The following is a 21,710-nucleotide window of genomic DNA, read 5'->3' on the forward strand; positions in this document are numbered from 1 at the left end:
GATTAGAGAGGAGTTTGAAACTCCAAGGCCAGCTCCTGCCAACCATATTCATGCTGGCCCTTGTCCACCACAGCACCTCCCTGGCTGGCCACGAGCCCCCGGAATCAGCCCTGGGCACCAGGAGAGCCCTCGGAGCCCAGAAAGGTTGATAAGCACAGACCAGCTTGGAGAGCTGGTGGGGCTTCTCCCTCCCTTATTCTTGCACAAGCACTCAGGGGAGGAGATGGACACACAGGGAGAGAACTGGACAAAGAGGGAGTGACAGGAACACACAGGGAGGGAGCTGGTCACCCAGGGAGGCATAGGGACCCTGAGGAGAGCAGGGTCCCCAGCACTGCTGGAGACCACCAGCTTTAACCCAGCCTCGCTCAGGCCTTCGCAGCTTCCAGGGAGAGCTGTCAGGCCAAAATTATCTCAGCATGCTCTGAGATTTGTATTGAGCCCCAACTCTCCCTGCTGATGACTAAAGGCCTGGAATCCACAGCTGCACCTCAGGCCAAGAGACTCAAGTGACAGCGCGACATCCAGCTAAGGAAACCATCCTCAGGAGCAGCAGGCACAGGGAATCCTGCGCTCCGTCCACCTCCCAGCCGCTCTCCAGCAGCGTTCCCTGTCCCACCGCGCAGCAGGGACCTGTTGGTGCGGATCCACGGCGGCACAGCCCGAGGCAGGTGGGGAGTGCCCGGCCCCACGCCGGCAGTCTGGTGCCGTTGAGTCAGCCGTGACTCAGCCGTGGCTCAGCGCCGCAGCCGCGGCACCGCTGCGCCAGCCGCCCGTGCCCACCTCTCCTGCCAGGTGCCTTCCCGGCAGGAGCGTTCCCTTCTCCCTGCTGTCATTCCCACAATTACCCCGTGCTGCTGGGTTCGAAGCCCCCTCCTGGGGAGCTGCAGGCAGCCTGGCACGCTGCTGGAGGTGCTGGGAGGGAGCAAGGCTGGCCGTGCTCGTTCTGCGGCTGCCAGGCAGCACGTAGGCTCTGGGCAGCGCCTGCGGATGTGGGGAGATGCCACACGAGGGAAGGAGAAGGAAGGAGGAGAAGTCTGAGGCACAGAGATGCTGTTCCCACAGTGCTGGAGCTGTAACATGCACAGTCTGGAGGCTCACGGCTCGATGCCATTTTTTTTTTCCTGAAGACAGTTTATTTAGTTAACTCTCAGGAACCCGAGAGCCAGAATTGTTGCTCTAGAAACCATTTTGAGAAAGATTATTTTAAAAGATTTAGCTCTGAACCAACTGTACCCAAACCATGGGCTCAGCACAGTGCTGGCCAGTAGTGCCTCTGGGAGCCCACAGAATCCTGGAATGCTTTGGGTGGGAAGGACCTTAAAGCTCATCTTGTCCCACCCCCTGCCATTGGCAGGGACACCTTCCACTAGCCCAGGGTGCTCCAAGCCCTGTCCAACCTGGCCTTGGACACATCCAGGGATCCAGAGGCAGTCACAGCTTCTCTGGGCACCTTGTGCCAGTGCCTCAGCACCCCCACAGGAATTCCTTCCCAATATCCCATCTACCCCACAACCATCCTGCAGCAGCAGCTGCTGCCCCACACCTGGCCTGGGCAGGTTGTGCTGCCCTTGCACAGGAGTCAAACCCCCCTCTGGTGTTTCTCACCAAAGACATGGAGCACCTACGTCAAGGCTGAGCCAGAGCCATCCGGGAAAAAAGCAACACACACCGTGCTAAGGAAAATGAGTCACTGCAACACATCAGGATGAGGATCCACGCTATTGTTTAAACACTTGAAGAGGAGAAAAATATCCCACTAGAGGCAAGGAGAGAGCTCTGCTAGCTCCCAGCTCCCACGTCCTTACAGCTGAATTCCACATGGCTGTGGAACATCCTGGCACACCCCCTCCTGCACACACAGCAGCCCATGGACACAGCCTGGGAAGCAGGACCACGTTACATAAACCAGCCGGGGTCAGCCAGCAGCGATGGTGCAATCCCACTTCTCTGAGGGCTGGGAGCAGAGCTGAGGAGCAGAACAGGCAGCAGCAGCCTCCCCCTCCTGCAGGAACACAGGGTGGGTGCACAGCAGCCTCTGTTCCAGACAAAAGCCTGTCCTGCACGTCACACCCCTGTCCTCAGCCAGGTGCCACCGACACACCAGCACAGACTTGGGGGCACCCCTCCACCCCAGAATGTGCAGCTTCTGAGCACCACAAACACGTCTGTACCTGCCTCTACCTTGAGCCAGGCCAAGGACCACACAGGCTTGAAACACCCCACAGTTGCAATGGGGTGGTGTAAGAGCAGAGCAAGGTGCCAGAAGTCTTTTCCCATCTCCAGCATCTGATTCCTGCTGGAGTGAACCATGTCAGGAAGAGAAACAGGCTCCTGCTAAGCACCAGTCTGACTGTGCACACTGGTTCCTGCTGGGATCTCCAGCCCAGTGGCTGAGTCACTTCCTCCCCAGACCCCACCAAACAGGTTGCCTGTACCTCCCATACACCTTCCCAGAGTTTGGGAGAGCCCAGTTTGTCTTTAAATGGGTCTGTGAGTGCAATGAACCCCTCTGGGTCTCCTCTGGGAGCTGGGCTGCTGCTACCCCTCAGCTCACCCACTTCCCCAGGAAGGATGAGCTCTGGAGAGGAAGGGGAAGAGCTCTGCAGAGGAAGGAGAGGACGTGTCTGAGATAAGAGTCACACGGCTGCAAAAGCACAGGGCTGCCAGGGGAGCCCCTGAGCAGGGGGGTCTCATGGGCTGCTGCTCCCACCCAGCAGCCACAGCCCCTCCCAGCAGCTCCCTCTGCTCTCCTCTGCCTTTGGTTTCCTTCTTGCTGCTGCCAGTGCAAACATTTCCAACATCTCTGCAGCCAGAGAGAGACTGGAGCCTTGGGAAAAGCAGATCCCTGTCGTGACATTCCAGCCGTCACGAGGGTCAGACAGCCCTGCAGCAAGTGTGGGCTTCAACTCTCTGCCCAGCAAGGAATGTGGCACAAACACCCTTGACAAAGAGCAGCTCCAGCTCTGTCCATCAGCTCTGCCTGGCCCCAGCCACCCCTGCAAAGGTGACACCCCAAGGGAGACACCACTGCAGCCCAAAACCTTGCAAACAGCCAACAGGTTTAAGAGAATTAATGCACCTTTGGAAACTCTCTCCCCAGACAGGGAGCTCAGGAACACAAACCCATGGAGACACTGGGCCACCCTCAGGACATGTCACCTCTGCATGTCCTGCCCCTGGGACAGCCCTCACTGCTGCAGGGGCACTCCTGGTCCTCCCAGATCTGCCCTCCTGACCCCTGAACCACAGGAGACACTCCCACATCAGGCCACCTGCCAGGCTCACCACACAGCACCACCAAACACAGCCCTTTGCCATTTTCAAGCATGTCCCCAACTTTTAGCCCCTTTTATCTCTTTACACAACCACTGAGCTTTACCTGGCCTCAACTATTTCCAAATGCACATTTCTTGGGGACCCACACAAAGCCCTGCCCAGAAATCCATAGCTCAGCCCCTTACAACCAAACAATACCATTTTCTCCATGCCAAAGCTTTGTGACAGCTCTTCCCAACTGCTAACAAGTCCAACAGCCCATCCAGGAGCCTCATGCACCAGCCACTCTTCTGCTACAAGACTGACCTGCTTGACCAGATCCTACTTGCTGATTTTCTTTTGAAGACTACTCAGCTTTACTCCCTTGTTTTCCAAGCTCTCACAAGCAGGCCCTGCTCCATGGCTTGTCCCAGCCACAGTTCCTGAACTGGGATAATCAGAAACAAGGAAAAGAGACAAGAGCTGAAGGAAGGGAGGTCTCCTCACACAGCCATGGCTTTGTCCACCTACAAATATCACTAAGAACAGATAAGCACATGTGGAGCAGAGCAGTTCTCCAGCCCCTTATCCACGTGCCTCTCCCTTCAATTAAAAAACACAGGGAATTTGGTACAACACTTCCCTATGGATTGGCTGCACTCTGGACCCTGTGTGCCCCCCACCAGCCCGGGTTTGAGGGTGGGATGTGGCATTTCTGTACCTGTATCCGAGTCCTTTTGATCTCCATTTGTTCCGACAGTGAAAGGCAACTTGCGTTTGGTCGCTCGCTCTTTCACCTCTTTGCCGCCATCGCTCCGGTCCAACTTTGGAGTCTTGGTTAGAGAAACTTTATCTTTATCCTGGAAAGAAAAGAGACCAAGGTCAACAAGAGCCTTCTCCACGCTGTGCTCACCCAATTCCCCAAATCCTGCACAGGCCTCATAGAACATCCCTTCCCTTTCTGCTGTGGGCTTGCCAAGGCAGCCTCCACCAAGGTACGAAGCTCTACCAGCACCAGAGAAGAGCCAGGCCAGTCAAGGCTGCTGTGTGGTTCCAAATTCCAACCAATTCTTGTGAAAAATGAAGCCAACACGTTTTGTGAGGCTGAGGATGCACATGGCTGCGGGCACAGAGGGAAGGTAGGCTGGGATGGGGGAATCTGAGGATTTCCAAATGCAACCACACCACAAGAAAGACCCATTGCTGCTTTGTATCAGGCCTGCTTGTTTGGGCTGGTTTGGATTTTAATGTGAAGCAGAAATGCTGTGAACTGCTCAAAAGCAGGGAGAGATTTTGAATGAACATGCCAAACAAAAGTTACAGATACTGAGACAGGTGAGATTTTTCACGTGACCAGGGAGAGCCAATTCCCAGCTCAAACTCCAGGAGTCCAGCAGCCAGGAATGCATAGCCCCAGGTCATGCCCTGTGTTTTCTGTATGTGAGGGACAGGATTATTTAAAGTGAGCAGTCCTGGACTGACCACTGTGCCCCTGCCTGAACAGCAAGGGCAGCTCCAGCAGCTTTGTCACAGATCTGATTTCAACAACACAGCAAAACCCAGACTCTGCACTGTAGAGGCAGAGTGGGATTAAACACAAGAACCTCAGCACAGGAAATCATGCCAGAGCTGGCTGGAAGCTCAGACAAGCCAACCTGGGAGCATTCCCTTGTTTAGAGAGGCACAGTCCCTCTTGCCTGGCCCTGGCAGCTCCTGGCAGGTGGCCCCAGTGCCAGCAGTCACAGGACTGCGGTGTCACTGTCACCGTGTGCGTCGCTCCTTCCTCTTTCCGTGTCAGTCTGGAGCCCAGAGCTCACCCAGAGAGGAGAGAGGAGCCCCTGAGCTGCCCCAGGGGATGTGTCTGCATCCCTGCACCACGGGCAGCGGCAGCGTGACAGCCCCGGAGCGGAGCGAGGGTGAAGGAAATGGGTTGGGGAATCCCTTTTTTGGTAAAGCAAGAGAAACAAACCTGCCTGACAGGGCTGTGTGGTGGGAGGCAGCCAAGGCACGCTCGGAGCCCCAGCGAGGGCAGCCCTGCTGGAGAGCAGCGACGGGACAGAGCCCCCACAGCCAAAATAAACACTCCAGCATTTCCTCTCAACCCTCCAGATTGAAAAGCTTTTGCTTTTTATGCTTTCTGAGGTGAACAAAAATAGTTCAAACTAAAAAATGATGCCACTTCTACTGCTCTGAGGTGGCAGTGAGAGCAGAGGGCTTCCATCACCTGCCAGGAATGTTGTGTTGTGAGCAGGTACCCTGGCCTGTCCTAGTTCTACAATTCTATGAAATATTTTATCAAAGGAATAAAATAAAATGTGTATATTGCCTGAAAAAAAAGCCACCAAATAAATAATGCACTTTTTTCCAGAGCGGCCATTCACAGTCTGAACTTTTCCTTATATCTACCTGAATAAAAGGCATCTCTGAACACTTCAGACAGGAGTCTGTGAGGTTCCTCCAGGGTGAAGCAGTAAGGGCACCAAGGCTGTCAGAGTTCAAGAAGCATCTCAATGATGCTCTTAGACATACAGGTAGGTTTTCTGCTGGATTAATGTTGCCTGGGATCTCCGTGCACTCAGGAGTGAGAAAAAGGGCAGGACAGGTAAAAATACAGCTCATCCTAAAAGTCTGAATCATGGAATTGTTTGGAGTGGAAGGGACCTTAAAGCTCATCATGTTCCAAGCCCTGTCCTGGGCAGGGACACCTTCCACTGTCCCAGGCTGCTCCAAGCCCTTTCCAACCTGGCCTTGGACACTTCCAGGGATCCAGGGGCAGCCCCAGTGGGCCTGCTCACCCTCACTGGGAAAGATTTTTTTCCCAATATCCCATCTAATTCTGCTCTCTGTCAGTTTAAAGCCACGTTGCTAAAATCTCCCTGTGGGAGGAGAGGCAGAGCAGAGGAGCCATGAACAAACCCTCCTGACAGCAGAGGTGAGCCCAGCGTGGCCCTGGCAGTGTCCATGTGAATCCTGGTGCCAGGCAAGCTCGGGCAGAGCTCCCTTTGCATCCACCCCAAGGCTGGGAGCTGCTGCTGCAGCCAGCTCAGCACAATCCTGCACCAGGCAGCCAAGGAAGCGGCGGCAGCGCCGGCACCGCTTTGAAGATTCGTTCCTACAGCAGCACCACGATAACCTTTCCTACTAATTGGAGCAAGGAAGAGCCAGACTTTGCTTCCCCCTGGAAAGCAGAGACCTGCTGGGGATGCCTGCAGCACTGGGTGGAACATCAAGGCAGCTGGAGAGTCCAATTCCTGAAAGTTTTCGTTTTCTTATTCTAAGCTTTACTTCCCTAATTATTTCCAATTCTGTAATGAAGAATGTTGTCCTTTACTCGAGTAAAACCTGGTTTCATTTTTAGGCCTTCTCATGTTTAAAGTAAGCTCAGACTCATCGGAATCAGGTTTCACAAATGGAACAAATCCAAATTAGAATCACGAAATCCTGGAATGGTTTGGCTTGGAAGAGACCTCAAAGCTTATCTCATCCCAACCCTTTTTGCCATGGGCAGGGACACCTTCCAGTAGATCAGGCTGCTCAGGGCCCCATCCAGCCTGGCCTTGACATTGCAGAGAAACCTGTATGAACAGCCCTGTGTGAGAGCTGGGGCTCTCCAAGGCAGGACAGGAGTTTGGGGATGGGGAAGAGTGGAGAGCTCAGCAGCAGCAGTGAGTTCCCCTTTGCAGGTGTTAATAAAAGCTGCTTTGGCAAAGGGCAGTCAGCAGCTGTGAGTGCAGAAAAAATCCCCTCCTGCCACATTACACTTGCAGGAGAGTTACTGTATGAGTAACAACCCACCTTGAGCTACTCTTGCAAAAGTGAAAAGATGCACCACAAGCAGCTCTCAGCTGCTGCGGTTGGAGCACAAACCCACCAGGAACTGGCCCCAGCAGCCACCCAGAGTGAGATGCTGTAGGGTGGGGATGGAAGGGCTTCTCCCATCAGCACCACAGACCCTGATACCAATCTGCTCAGGGCACTTGTGACACACAAACTGGCCAAAGGCCAATCCTCAGAGCAAAAACTATCCTGGGGGGTTTTTTATGCAGATTTCTGCAAGACAGAGCCATGCAGATGGGGCTCTGAGCAACCTTAAAGATGAGCTTTAACCCAAACCAGGCCATGATTCTATGATTTACAAAGCCATGCAAAGAAATCTGTATTTCCAGCCCCGTCACCCTGCTCAGACAGAGCCTGACTCGCAGCCCAGTGTTTGTGCAGAGACTTGCACTGCCAGCCATGGAAATCCCCAAAGCCTTTGTTCTCCAAAATGAGCTCCAAGCATTTCAGGTTGTGATGTCAGTAAAAATTAGGCAGCAATGAACAAAACCAGCCTGGGCAGCCTGGGAGGAGAAGCCCAGGAGGGCTCCAAGGCCGGTGCCCCAGGCCATGCCCCACATCAGACTCCTGCTGTGGGCAAACAGCCCACGCTGCAAAAAGCAAATGCTGCCACAGAGGGACTTTCCCTGCACCAGTGGGTCTGTCCTGGCTCTGCCAGCGGGGAGGGAGAGGGGGCAGAAGGTTCCCACCCTGTACCACAAAAAGGAATAGACTCAGTTTTACCCAGAAAGCAACTGGATGCGGTGAAAACCAAACAATTCCCTAAATCCGGGCCCCTCAAAGCCTTCCCAAAGCCAGAGTACAACACAAGCAGACACAAAATGCCAGAAAGTTTGAACTTGTGTTCTTATCAATGCTGAAATAAAACATGTGGAGCATGGAGGTGACTGGAGCTGAAGCCCTGTTCCTGTGAGCCTCAGGCACCAAAGTTTGTGAGAAATATGACCCAGTGATGAGCACAGGCTGATTAACTTCACTGAAATGTCATCTCTTCAGTCACCCAGACAGCCCTGCAGGTTCCACACTCCAGTGGGTGACTCTGGGCTGGACACAGAGCCCAGCACTCTCTCATCCAGCCTGGAAAGCCCTGACAGCACAACAGATTCATGAAGAACCAAAAAACAAGGACCATGTTCCCTTTTCTGAAATGGGGAGAAGGGGAAGGAGAAAAACCTCAGTTTTTTTAAACCTCTGCCAGCTCCTACAAGCAAAAACCAGGGCAAGTGCTGTTCTCCTTGGTGCTCACTGCAGCAAAAATGCACTTCTGACTGTGCAAGAGGGAGCATTTCCCCATAAAGAGGCAAAGGCTGTGCTGAGCACACGGTGTAACCACGCAGCCAGGCCAGGCCCATCAGGAAATGCTTCTGACAACTGATATAACCCTTGCTGTGGTGCTCTGCTCTGCCTCAGCCATGAGTAATCTCCTCCTGCTACGGGGATCTGTGGATCTAGACCAGAAAGGAGAATTATTCATATATGGCATGCAGATTTGTACAAAAGCCTCCAGGCTGAAGGGAGCAGGAGGAGCCCAGGGGCTGCCAGTGCCTGCCTCGGGAAGGCTTGTGCAGCCTTATAAGGGCTCCAGTAACCCTGGGAGAAACAGCTCCTCATCCAACAGCTCCCAATGCCCTCAGACACACTCTTTAATCCACTTCACTCTCAGGGCTGCATCCCACTAGTTCCTAAGTCCCTCCCATGGAAGGGCAGGGAGCAGAGAGCCAGGAGTTCCCTCCTAGAGCTCTGCTGCTGACAGGCAGCAGCTCACAGCTCTCCTCCAAGCAGGAGCCCTTGGAGCAGGGCAGTTCTCCTGGGAGCCTGCTACGTGATGGAGCACGGATCACTCAGCAAAAGCTGGTGATCACAGAATCCTGGAATGGTCTAGGTGGGAAGGGACCTCAGAATTCATCTGGTTCCACCCCTGCCATGGCCAGGGACACCTTTCACTAGCCCAGGTTGCTCCAAGCCCCATTCAGCCTGGCCTTGGACAACTGGGGGGCAGCCACAGCTTCTCTGGGCAACCTGTGCCAAGGCCTCAGCACCTTCACAGGGAAGAATTCCTTGCCAATATCCCACCTAAACCTCCTCTTTTTCAGCTCAAGGCCAGCCCCCTTGTCCCCTGTGGTACCCAGCCCAGTGCAGCACCAGGACCCCTTCCATCTGCAGAGCCCAGGCATGTAAAGCCTGTCTAATGCTAAATCAACTATTGATCCTAAGGTCCCATTAAGAGGAGAACACTTGGTTGGCATCACTTTGCCACGCTCTCCCCGTGCCCACGGCGGGTCCCTGTGCCTGACCCGGCTCTGCCCTCCCTCTCCAGCCTGGCAGGGAAGCTGTGCCAAGTCCCAGCTCGGGCCTTTGAACGTGTTGACAAAGGCAAGATAAATGCAAGGCAGCGCTTGCTGACAGGCAGGTACAACAGCGTCTGCAGGGAGGAGGTCGAAGTGCTTTTCCCCTGAGTCACTGCTCCAGCTCAGCCTCAGAATTAACCAGAAACAGGGCAAAAGCCACTCAGGCTGGAGCTCAGCTCAGCCTCGGGAAGACAAGAGCCTGTGAAAAAGCCAGAACTGAAGGAGCAGAAGCCCTGCCCTGTCCCCTCTCAGAAGGGAGGCAGGAATTGTGTCCTAGTTATTTAGCCAGCAGGAGATAACTCCGCTTCCCGGCGTGCCCCGCGCCGCTCGCCAAACCTGCTCTGTAAATAACACACAGCCTTTGAGCTGCCGGGAGTGGATGGAATAAAATGGGAGCTGATTCATATTCCAACTGATCCTCTCCCTCCCCGAGCACCTGTGCCAGCATTAAGCTTCTTACCCGGCGCAGAGCGAGCCTGTATTTACACATCCTGCACTGCTGGGCACTGCCTCCTCTGCCAGGGGAAAGGATGGCATCTCCCGATGCTGCCAGGGAGCTGTTCCCCCTCCAACATCCCTGATCCCAGATCTGCCCCCTCCCAGAAGCCCCACAGCACTCCTGCACTCCTGGACCTGCTCCTGCAGTGACAGAGAGCAACGTGGCAGATGCCACTCCAAGGTGCTCCATAACCAAACCCACCCAGGATTCTCCTGGTGGTTATTTTGTATTTTTCTCATTTTGTCAGTAACATGAGCTCAGTCATACAAGGAGTTACTGCCATCACTGGGGTGGGATTGCAGGGGAAGTGACGGAGCTAGGGCTCACCATGCTCAGCTTCAGCTCCCGGGCCTGGCAGAAACTCCCAGGGGAATGCTGAAAACTGGAGCAAGGAGATGAAAGGGAAGAGGATGAGATTTGTTCCTTAGCAGAATTCAGTAGATGTAGGTTTTCATGTTTATTTAAAGGTAACATTTGCACAGTTTTCTGCACAAGTATTGACTGGAAATGACTGATACTGAGAAGGGGGGAAAAAGCTGAATGAGAGCAGACTGGGCTCATGCCTGGAGCAAAATGGGATGAAGAGGAGAAGTGCGAAGGTATTTATCATTAAACTCAGATTTCATCTCAGTTGTTTCACCTAAGCCACGCCAAAAACCAGACAACACCTCAGATCAACTCTCAGAAGCAGCAATTTCAGCAGAGCACCTCCCAGGCTGAGCCTGGTCCAGCCATGCTGCTGGGGAAAGCCAGAGCAGCCGTGCTGACAAGGACCTGGATTTCCACCCAGAGGGGGAGAAGCTCCTCCCTCACCCAGCACACACTTGCACCATCACCACACAACTCAGGGCTCCACAGCTGAGTGCAGAAACCCCTAAAAACACACAGAACTTGCAAAACAGAATCTTCCAAAGCAGCCCCTGCTGCTCAGCTGACTCGGGCCCAGGCGAGCACAGCACTTCCCAGGGAGGACTGCAGCCACAAGGAAACAAACCCAACCCCATCAGCTGGCAGAGCACCAGCACACCAATGTAAATGCCCAGGTAAGAGCCCAGGCAACCTCCTGCCATTTCAAACAATGCCATGGCTTCACAACTGCAGGCCAAAGAGCAGCACCCCAAAGGAGGCCAGGTGGCCCAGACACGTTACCTTTTTCCCCGTTTGTTTCTCCACCATGTCGTTGCTGAGAGAGAAATCTTCTGACTGTGGTGTTTTAGAACACCCACCCTTGGGCATCGTTCTGCCTTCCTTACTTGATCTTCATTTATGCTGCCATCGCCTCATCATCAACCGTCTGCAGGAGAGAGGAAAAGGGAGGTCAGACATCTCAAAGGTCTCTCCATTGTGGGGGGAAAAACAAGGCCCTTCCCGTGGGGATAAATCCCCTCCCAACCCCTGCATGGCAACACCAGGATGGCAGAGCCCCGTCAAATGTGAAAGGAGCCTGCAGCAGACTCCTGCCACCTTCCCAGAGAGTAACAGAGGTGCTGCAAGGAATGACATGTGGAATCACACAGAATCCCTGAGCCTGGAAAAGAACTCCCAGAACACTGAGTCCAACCTGTGCCCAATCTCAGCCCTGTCACCAGCCCAGAACACTCAGTGCCATGTCCAGCCCTTCCCTGGATGACACCTCCAGGCATGAGAACTCTTCCATCTGCCCAGGCAGACCCTTCCCATGCCTGACAACCCCTTCCATGAAGAAATTCCTCCTGATGTCCAACCTGAACCTCCTCTGGCACAGTCAGAGGCTGGCTCCTCTCATCCTATCACTTGTTTCCTGGAAGAAGAGGCCAACTCCAAACTGGATCCTGCAGCTGCAGACACAGCTTGTTTCCTGTGCAAGGAATAGCCTGGAAGGGATCAAATCCCACCAAAGAGCAACAGCCCTGCTGCTCTTCATGCACAGCATCCCCCCAAGCCCACATACAGCCTGCTGCAGTGTCCTGGACATGGGGACACACCCCAGGCTGGGACAGCCCTGCACCCCTGTCTGCCACACTGAATTCCCAGACACATCTGCAGAACCAAACTAATTACAAAACCTGCATTAAAGATGCACTTTCTGAACGTGTTGCCATCGTGAGGTGGGAGCAGGGAGCTCGGAGGGTTCGGTGCTCCAGGACTGGTTTGTCACAGCTCCTCACCCTGCCCTGCACCTTGGCCTGGCAAAGCCAGCCTGGAGAGGACAAAGCTCCTGCACCTCCTGTGTTGCCTGGTTACAGGGCTGGGAAGACAACTGCCATGTGAAACACAGCAAGGCAGGAGCTGGAGCAGGGCTCACAACGCCAGCTGCAGCCAAAGCCTTCTCAGGTGAACAAGAATATCTCCTCTCCCCAGACCAGAGGCTGGAAAGCATCAGTGGAAGGGATGATATCTGTGAGGAGTGACCCCCAGCAATCCCAACAGCAACTGGGCTCCTGGCCTGAGGCTGGAGTGGCACAGACAGGAACTTTTCCCAACATAATTGTCACCTGCTAGCTCTAAATTGCACCATTTACATCTTACAGCAGCAGCTCTGCAGAGCTACAACTGCAGGGAATTGTCCAGGGAGATGGGAATTCTCAGAGAGGAGAGAGAAGTCTTGTACTTAGAAGTTGTCTGGAAATCCCTTCAAAATTTCTGTTCCATTTATGCCTCAGAGGCCTTGGGATACTTTGGGTTGGTTTTTTTTGGTTTGTTTTTTTTGGTTTTTTTTTTTTGTTTGTTTGTTTGTTTTTTTGTTGTTGTTGTTGTTTTGTTTCATTTTTAAAGGTGGTTCAGAGGCCCCAGCCCAGCCATGAAGCAGCACAAATTCCCAGACCAGAGCACCAGGCACAGACAGAGCTGGTGTTTCCAGCAGGAGATTCTGCTTCCCAAGGGAGCTGATTCTCCAGCCCAGCTCCTCTGCCTGGCTGTGGGAAGGTTGTTATCCCACATTTCATATCCTGTATTTAGGAGCAAAACTTTGGGAACTCAGAAAACACCTCCTCATGTCCCCATGCTTGACACAGGGACAGCTGAGCTTTGGGACAGCCCACCAGAGCCCACAGGGACCCCTCCATCCTGCACATCCACTGGGTCCCTGCAGGAGCAGCTCCAGCCATTCCCAGCCTCAGGAATCTCCCTCTGCCAGGCATCATTAGCCAGCTGGGAACATGTAAGAATTATTTCCCCTCGGTTTCTCTTACAGGGGCTCATTAAGGTGCAGATAGAAGAGACAGGAGCGTGTGCCTGGGAGGAGGCAGGAGCAGAGGACAATATTCCCTTCAATATTCACTGCAAATCTAAGAGGTGGAAATTCAGATGAAGTGCTGGGCAAGGGAAATTTATTTACTCCTTGTAATGGATATTAAACCCAAGCAGCTTCACCTCTGCTGACAGTGGGATCCGGCCACGCTCTGCTCCCAAGCCCAGCCCCACGTCACCGCTCAAAGCACCCCAGGATCCTCACTCTGCCAATGTATTCCCAAAAAAATCATGCCCACTCCCAAGTCTTTGTGGCTGCTTGTACCAGGGTAGGCACCTATTCATGTGGAGCTTCCAAAACCTGTTTAACTGAGAAAAGGCCAGACGGATGCCAGATTAATTCTGCGCCCCTTCTGTTCGCGGAGCTGACTCATTACACTTGGAAAGCCGGCTGCCTCTCCGGGTAAACACAGCCCTGGCCTGTTCCACAGCTTGCAGGGAGTATCACATTTGCACAACAATTACCGACAACGACGCAGCCTTCCTTTCATTTTTAAGCACGTTTAATAAGTTCGTTTCATTTTTAAGCACGTTTAATAAGAGTCAGAGGGGAGGCACAGATTCCTGGCTGGAAGAGCCTTCCCCAGCTCGAGACAGCATTTGCAGAGTGGCAAATCTAGAGCTGCAGAACGACAATTTGGCTTCAATCCCTCCTAATTCAGGAGCTGGACGAGCCACCCCCTTTCCACGATGCCCCTCTCAAGCTCACCTCCCTACAGGAGACAACCAGCACCCTTCCTCTTTCACAAACAATCAACTCAGCTCCTCGCAGGAGCCGATTACATGTGGCTGCACAAAACCAAGTGGGAGACCGAGTGAGCTCAACAGAATATAATCCCTCGTACTTCTCCAGGAAAACAAAGGAGCTGTTTACCCCTGGCCAGGGGCCAGCCCTGGCTGCGTGCGTGGCCAGCCCGGTGCACACCAGGCCCCCAGCCCGGCCAGGGCAGACCCTGCTGCTGGAGAGGCTGGATCCCACACAGCCCCCTGGGAAAGTGGTGAATAGAGAGGGGGAGCCTGCCCTGGGATGGACTGGCCTGGGTATGGCAGCTCCTGCTGTTCCAGGATGGCTGGATCCAGCAGGGAAAGGATGTGGTGGTCCCAGCCCATGGAGTATTGCCAGCTGGGAGACAGCTGGAAGAGCAGGGCTGACACCCAGCCCAGTCACCCTGCTCTGGACTCGGGGCCCTCCTGCTCCACCCTGCCCTGGGTGGGGGTCAGAGCCCCCACAGCACCCCGAGCATCCTCCCAGAGGATGGAGGAACAGAACTGCCTGGAACACAATCAGGAGCAGGGCTGGAGCCATGTGGAATGAGGCTGGCTGGGAATGGCAGGGCTCTGCAGAGCCAGCCCCGGGCACACCCACCCACGATCGTCCCCTGTCCCCTCACTGGGCCAAGGAAACAGTTGAAAATGGTTTTTATTTTGCCCAGGGCACACCAAGCCACACACTGAGACCAAATATGTCTGTGAAGGACCTCAAAAAGCCACGGTCCCGAAAGGGATGGAAGGGAAGGGGGTGTCCTCTGCCCCTTGGAGGGAGGAGGAAGAGGAGGAGGATGAAAGCACAGCTGGCTTCAACCCCAGGACATGTGGGCAGCCGGGAGGCAGCGTGGGAGCAGTGGCACCCATTAGCCAGGACAGGCTCCCAGTGAAGGCGACGGGCAAACTGGGACAGAGACAAAGAACAAGGACAAAGCCCCCAGACAGAACAGACTCCAGCCCTGCCAGACAACACCAGCTCTGGGCTTGACAGGAGAGCAGCTCCTCATTAACCAACCCTATGGACATTTAATCTCCCCATCCCTACCCCTCCTGCTTCATGGAAACAGTGATCAACACCCCAACATCCTTATCTGTGCCATGGGCAGGGACACCTTCCACTGGACCAGGTTGCTCCAAGCCCCTTCCAAGCTGGCCTTGGACACTTCAGGGATGGGGCAGCTTCTGTGGGCAACCTCCCCACCCTCAGAGGAAAGAATAAAGAACATTTCCAGATGTATTTCCACGGGGAATGACAGCCTTTCCTGGACCCAGCCCTCCTTCCCTGCCCTCCCGCAGAGCAGCCAAACTCCTGCCACTCAATCTGAAGCCACAACAAATGAGCTCATGCCCACGATCTGTGCAGCCTGCCTGTACCCCGCCAGCTTGGAGTAAAAAAGATTGTGGAGCCTTCTTTAAATGCCAGAATAGGAGGGAGCTGGCTGGAGGCTCCTGCCCATGCAAACCCCCCGATGCAATTAGAGCCCCAGACATTATTTGCACAGATCCAACACATTTGTTTGGTCTGAAAAGGTTGGAATAGGAACAAGCCTGTGAAAGAAAAAAAAATTTAATACTTTAGCCTCCTTTTAAGGATGCTGTCTTAAATCTTTGAAAATTGCCTTAGATTAATAACTCACACCCACAATTTGACACTTGTCCCCCAGCTCTGGAAAGCAAAGGCAAGAAACCAAGAGCTGATGTCTTTCAACACACCGAACCACTGAATCCCAGAATGGTTTGGGTTGGAAGTGACCTCAAAGCTCATCCCATTGCATCCCCTGCCATGGGCAGGGACACCTTCCACTAGAGCAGGTTGATCCAATCCCTGCCCAACACTTCCAGGGGGGAGGCAGCCACAGCTTCTCAAAACCACCACTGTCCCAGCTTCAGCCCAACCCTGCTGTGTTCAGGCTGCTCCACCAATGCATCCCCAGCACCTGCCCTGCACCAGGTAATCCTGCATCTGTCTGGCCAAGACGAGCCACAGTTAGTCCCTAGAACTGCCTGTGAGCAGCAGAAGGAGTGCAGTTTGAGGAACAAGGAACAATTGTTCTTTGTGCTCCAGCTGGGCTCCAGAAGAGCAAAGTCCATGGCTTTCCACAGTGAGTACACACGGCCGGAGCAGCAGGAGCCCTGCAAACCTGCACAGCAAACACAGGTGGTTTCCCCAGCACCTGACAATGGGTAATCAAGAGATTAGCTATTGCTGAGATAGAGCAGTGTGAGGTGCTAATTCCTAGAGCCAGAACTCAAACCAAGGAGGATGGAGAGCCCGCGTCTCCTGGAGCGCAGTCGGTGGGACAGCACTGTCACCTGGTGTCACAGCTGGGCTCACCTGGGCTCACAGCTCCATCATGTCCTCACCTTCAACCACACATCCTTCCTTACCCTGGGACCTGTTACCTGTTTGTTCCTGACTTTTGAAAGGGAATGTCACTCCTTACCAGGAGTTCTTAGGGATGACACATCTTTCTTCACCTCTTTGCTCGGCTTCTCCTTTCCTGTTCCCAGTCACGGCCTGGTCCCAAGTACCTGTCCTTTCTTCCACCTTTCCAAAAATATTTATTCTTTACCCCATATATCATGACCTCATGATATCCTGCAACAACTGGCTTGGGCAAGGCTTGTTGCTCTCTCAAACACACACCAGCCAAGTAAACTTACTAAGCTGCAATCAAGGAATGCCAGACTGGGACAGAAGGGACCTTAAAGCCCACCTCATTCCAGCCCTGCCACAAGCAGGGACACCTGTACAGGTACTCCAAACCCTGGCCTTGGACACTTCCAGGGAGGGGGCAGCCACAGCTGCTCTGGGCTACCTGTGCCAGGGCCTCACCACCTTCACTGTAACAAAAGATAATGATCCTCAGCACAAGTTACTTAAATTAAACTGAATTAAATAATATTACTGAATTACAGCAGCTGTTAGTATTTCAATCTTTTGTGGGACAGAGTTCCTCAGGACCTGCAGAAAACAACACAGTGGAGCAGCTGAGGCTGCATATGGATGTGCACCCAGCAAGGATCACCATGAAGATGATGCTCATGACCTTGCTGGGCACCATGAACATCCAGCTCCTCCACAGTTCTCCAGTATGGCTCCACCACAAAAGCCCACCTTGGCTAAGGGTCTCAATTCAAGCCACAACCCCCACACCTGTGACCTCCCAGTGTCTCCTGCCCCAGCAAGAGATCAGTGGTCTCCAATTCTGACAACTCAACATATTTCTACTGCACCAAGTGTTGCTATTTAACAGGATTATATTTGGAAATTTCTGCTCAACCACACTGTGATTCAGAATCTTCCAGCTGGGACCATTCTCAGGAGACACAGAATCCAAACTAGAAGAGCTCTGACAGTGCCCTGCACCCACAAGCAGCCACTCGCCTGTGTGGTTTCTCCGGGAGCAATTTTTCCCACAAACCCTTCCCTCAATTATCTGTCCACAGCTGCCTCTGGTATTGCTCCATTTCGGGATGCTGCCGATGATCTGGGTCCTGGCCAAGTTACAAAACTGTACTTTGAGTCAGTGCTCGGGGCTGTGGTCTGGGAGCAGGATTAGCTGAGATGTGGAAACCTCTGGAGCAGCCGGAGTGCTACAGGAAGGCTGGAGCAGCACACAGCCCTGCTGCAGCACTGCTAGCCAGGCTGGGAGAGCTGATTATGACACTGTTGTCCTCTCTGGGAGGGCTCTGGATCACCAGCCCAGATCAAAACCTGCCAGAGAGGGAGGACTGCGCTTCTCCTGTCTCCTCTCAGCTTCTGCTGGACACCCATCAGGCTTCAGCCAGGGAAGAGCTGTAACCACGTCTGCCAACACACTCACTACCAGAGTTTCTGCACATCAACCTCCTTAAAACAGTGACCAACTCCACATGACTGTTCCCACTGCTGCTGCACAGGGGATGAAAAACGCAGCACAAACTACCCAGAATAAAGGGAACAAGGGAGAAACGTGATGCTGCTGAGCTGAGATGTCCAAAGAGGACGAAGCCATCACTGCTGCTCACCAGGATGCGAGTCAGATCTTGAAGGTCCCACCAGCTGGGAAAGACAGGGATCCCCCCAGGGCTGCTTTATCCTGGCAAAATTTGACCATCACAGATCTCCAGAATCAGCTCCATTCCCAGGACAGTTTGGGGAGCTGGGCTCTGCCCCCTGTGCCTGGCACGGAGCTGTGGCTGCGGCTTCCAAGAGCAGCTTGAGGGGTTCAGGAGCATCAGCCAAGCCCCAGAAACGAGCCAGACCCGATTTTCAAGACAGAGAAACGAGTGAGCACAGACAATTCCTGACCATCACAGACCAAAGGGCGGCAGATGAAGCAGCAGTGGCTGTCTGTGCCCCGGCAGCGACCTGCGTCACCCACGCTGCGGTGGCACCGGGGCCGCGGGGCTGGCAGGGGCTGCTGGCTCGCTCTGCTCCCTCCTCGGCCAGGCTGAGGATCCCCCGTGCTCCCCACCTGTGCATGGCCCATCCACCCTGCTGGCACCAGGGCCCTGCCCAAGGGGAGGCTGCAGGACCAGCACTGCTCCTATGGAAAGCTGGTGGTGACTCCAGCGAGTCCCATCTGCTGCTCAGCTGCACAGCAGGAGGGCTGGGGAAGGGAGCAGGACCAAGGATGTGTCTGGGCTCATTTTTGGCTGTTTAAACGAGCACAGGTGTCACCATCCTGTGGCCTCATCACCGGCAACTCTGTGCCTTGTTCACCCCTGGGTACTCAGAATTGGCTCTGACATAACAGAGCTAACCAGAGACCTAGCCCTGGGAGCCTGGGCTGCCTGAATTCCACAAATACTCCATGTTCCCAGTGTCCATCTCTGCACATACGTGTGCACGTGGACACACACACATTTAATGGACACACAGCCCCCAGTAAAACCCCACTCAGACTCACTCCTGTCCTGACCAATTTTTGATATCAGTGTGTCCACATCTAGGAAAAGAAACAGCCTTAACTACAAATAAACCACATGACTTAAGCTCTTAAATCCGAGAGGAGATCACAACCAAGCAGATTCATTACATAAGAGAGAAACCAAAAATATTTTGCAAAAGGTGCCATGACCCAACAGAGTCCTTGAAGTCGAGACCCTCAGCTGAGGTCTCTGCAACACCAGCTACCCCCCGAGTGAAATCCCTGCTTGAGCCTTGGGGGATTTGGACGAAAGTTTTGGGATGAATGTGTTTATATCTGGTTTCAGTCCGTGATGTCGCAACAGCCAAGTAACATCTTCTCCCAGCTGTGAGCAGGAAAATCCATGGTAATGGCAGCAAAACATTCCTCATTCTCCCACTCTTGCACAATTCTTCTCAAGACCCTTTCTTTCCATCTCAGCATCCTTGTGCTTCCTCCCAGTGTGGGAGCCTCAGAAATATTTTTGGTGGATTCAGAAACAAGGTCCAGAGAGAACAAATCTCACACAGGGGCCCTGAAGGCATCAGGCTTTGGGGAAAACCCAGCACAGAACTTCAGTGATCTCCTCTTATTTAGGGTCTGCAAACCCAGGAGCTTTGTTTTCCTGTTTCTTCTTTCTCACTGAGGCCAGTGGCTTCCAGATTCCAGACTCACATTTGAACCATGTACAAAACACTTTGCAGCAGCACTGGGATTTGTTTGCCATGTTACTGTCAGCTTTTAAATGACAGGGTAAGAACTGAATAAACATGGACAGAAGGCCAGGTTGAAATGGGCTTGGAGCAACCTGGCCTAGTAGAAGATATCCCTGACCATGGCAGGGGGTGGGATGAGAGGAGCTTTAAGGTCCCTTCCCACCCAAACCGTTCCATGATTCTATGAAAAGACTGATTAATAGCTCACATTAAACTGGAATTCTGTAAGCATGGAAGGCACCTGGGGAGATGAGGAAAAGCCTGGGCCATGAGAAATTCCAGCCCTGTGGCAGGGCAGCACTCGGCAGGGAAGCCCTTCTCCCAAGCACAGCACGCACCACGGAGCAGCTCGGCACAGCGCCAGGGCTGGGCCAGCACTGGGCTCCAGTCGGATTCACAGCTCCAGGCAGGCAGGAGGGAAGGGCAGGGAAGCAGAGTGCAGGCCTGGAAGGGCTTCTGTGCACATTTCTGGGCTCACTCAGAGCTGGCTCCCCTGTCCTCAGCCGCTGGTGCTCCCTCCCAGCAGAAGAACCATCACCACACTTTCTGTACCACTCCAAAAGCCATGGCTCCCTGAGCCCTAACACACTTGTACCAACAGTGGATTTCCTGACTGTTTCAGCAAGAGCTGGAAGCTGAGCTCCAGCTGGAGCTGTGCTGCTGACGACAGCCCATCACTACTGACTGAGCTGTGTGACAGGAAAGCGCTTGCTGTGCTTCCATGGGGCTCCAGTGCCACAGCCAGCACAGCAATCACAAATCCTGAGCTCCTCCAAGCAAACCACACACCCTCTGCTGCCAGGGGTATGGGGGGAAGCACCGTGCCCGTTACCTTCCCCACTTCTGCTCTTCTTGTTCCAGAAGCCAAACCTCCCGTCTGGTTTTCCCATTCCCAGTCCAGCACGCAGTGACTCGGCTGTGGTGGTGCCAGGAGGCTCAGGCCGGGCTCAGCTCCATGCCAGGAGGCTCAGGCCGGGCTCAGCTCCATGCCAGGAGGCTCAGGCAGGGCTCAGCTCTGTGCCAGGACCCTGGCTGGCTGCACGTCACAGCTCAGGGGAAGGGGCCATCCTGGGCCAGGGGCTGACAGGGAGGTTTGGGCATGGCACATCCCTGCTGCTGGTTTGCAAACAATCAAAGCAAGGTGAGTTCTCCACAAACCTGCAGCTTTCCATCTCCCAAATCACACAGCTTTTGAAGGAGCTCTATCGTATATATAAAGACACAGGAATTTACCAAAAAGGGTATGTTCTTGTATGGGGGAAACTCAATTTTCTCTACAGAGCTCTTGTTGAAGGTGCCATGGGGAGCTGTAAGAACAGATCTGCTTTAACAGACTTTTCTCTAAGTACATGAGTCCCCAAAAAACAAAAACCTGAGAACCCCTCCTGATTTTGAGGCCAGTGAAGTGACACGAGGCCTCTGGTAAATTAATTTGCTATAAAGCTGTGGCTTCAACACTGGCCAAAACCTGAGAATACCCAGAGAGGTTGTGGATCCTCCGTCCCTGGAAGTGTTCAAGGCCAAGTTGGATAGGGCTTGGATCAACCTGCTCTGGTGGAAAGTGTCCCTGCCCATGGCACAGGGTGGGACGAGATGAGCTTTAAAGTCCCTTCCAAACCAAACCATTCCATGACTCTGTAATTCTAGGAATACCTGGAGCACCTGACCAGACACATGCTGTGGTGGGACGTGTGGCTCTGCTGATGTCCCCAGCACAGCCAATCCAGGAGCCCCAGCATCTCCCAAAAGGCAAAGCTCAGACAACACATACGTGTGGCAAACTGGGGGAAAAAAACCCAACAGATTCTCTGCCGCCTCCTTGTCTTCCTTAAAAAGCAAGGTCTGTCTCCCAGCTGCCTGCTGGATCCGCCTGCCTCCCCCAGGCTGAGGAGCCTGGGGTGAACACGTGGCACTTGGTAGCAGAACTTGGAGAAGGGAGGGATGAAAGCCAGGCTTTGTGACCCTGGAGGGGGGAAAATAAGCTGGGAGTGACAGGAACCTCTACCCCAAAAGCAATCCAAAGCCAGGCTGCAGCCACACCAAAATAACACATCAAGGGATGCATGGAGCCAAGCCTTGGAGCAGGATCATGAGGATCCAGGTAGGAATGGAACAACAGGAGCAGTACTATTTACTGCTGGTCCCCCAGGTCTGTGCCAGGCCG

The 21,710-nt window shown here is 53.7% G+C and overlaps 1 protein-coding gene across 8 annotated transcripts in view; it reads right to left on the reverse strand.

The window, feature by feature from the left end:
• ANKRD11 (ankyrin repeat domain containing 11) overlaps positions 1-21,710 on the reverse strand; it is a 131,958-nt gene that overhangs the window by 22,219 nt on the left and 88,029 nt on the right. For all 8 annotated transcript variants that reach the window (XM_050979015.1, XM_018914709.3, XM_050979016.1 and 5 more), the window contains 2 exons: positions 11,092-11,236; positions 3,980-4,118 (listed from right to left, as the gene is read on the reverse strand). In XM_050979015.1, the coding sequence (XP_050834972.1) occupies positions 3,980-4,118; positions 11,092-11,178 (226 nt within the window). In that variant the 5' untranslated portion in view covers positions 11,179-11,236. The remainder of the gene's footprint in view (positions 1-3,979; positions 4,119-11,091; positions 11,237-21,710) is intronic.

Source organism: Serinus canaria, chromosome 11 (genome assembly GCF_022539315.1).
Source record: "Serinus canaria isolate serCan28SL12 chromosome 11, serCan2020, whole genome shotgun sequence".
Lineage (NCBI taxonomy): Eukaryota > Metazoa > Chordata > Aves > Passeriformes > Fringillidae > Serinus > Serinus canaria.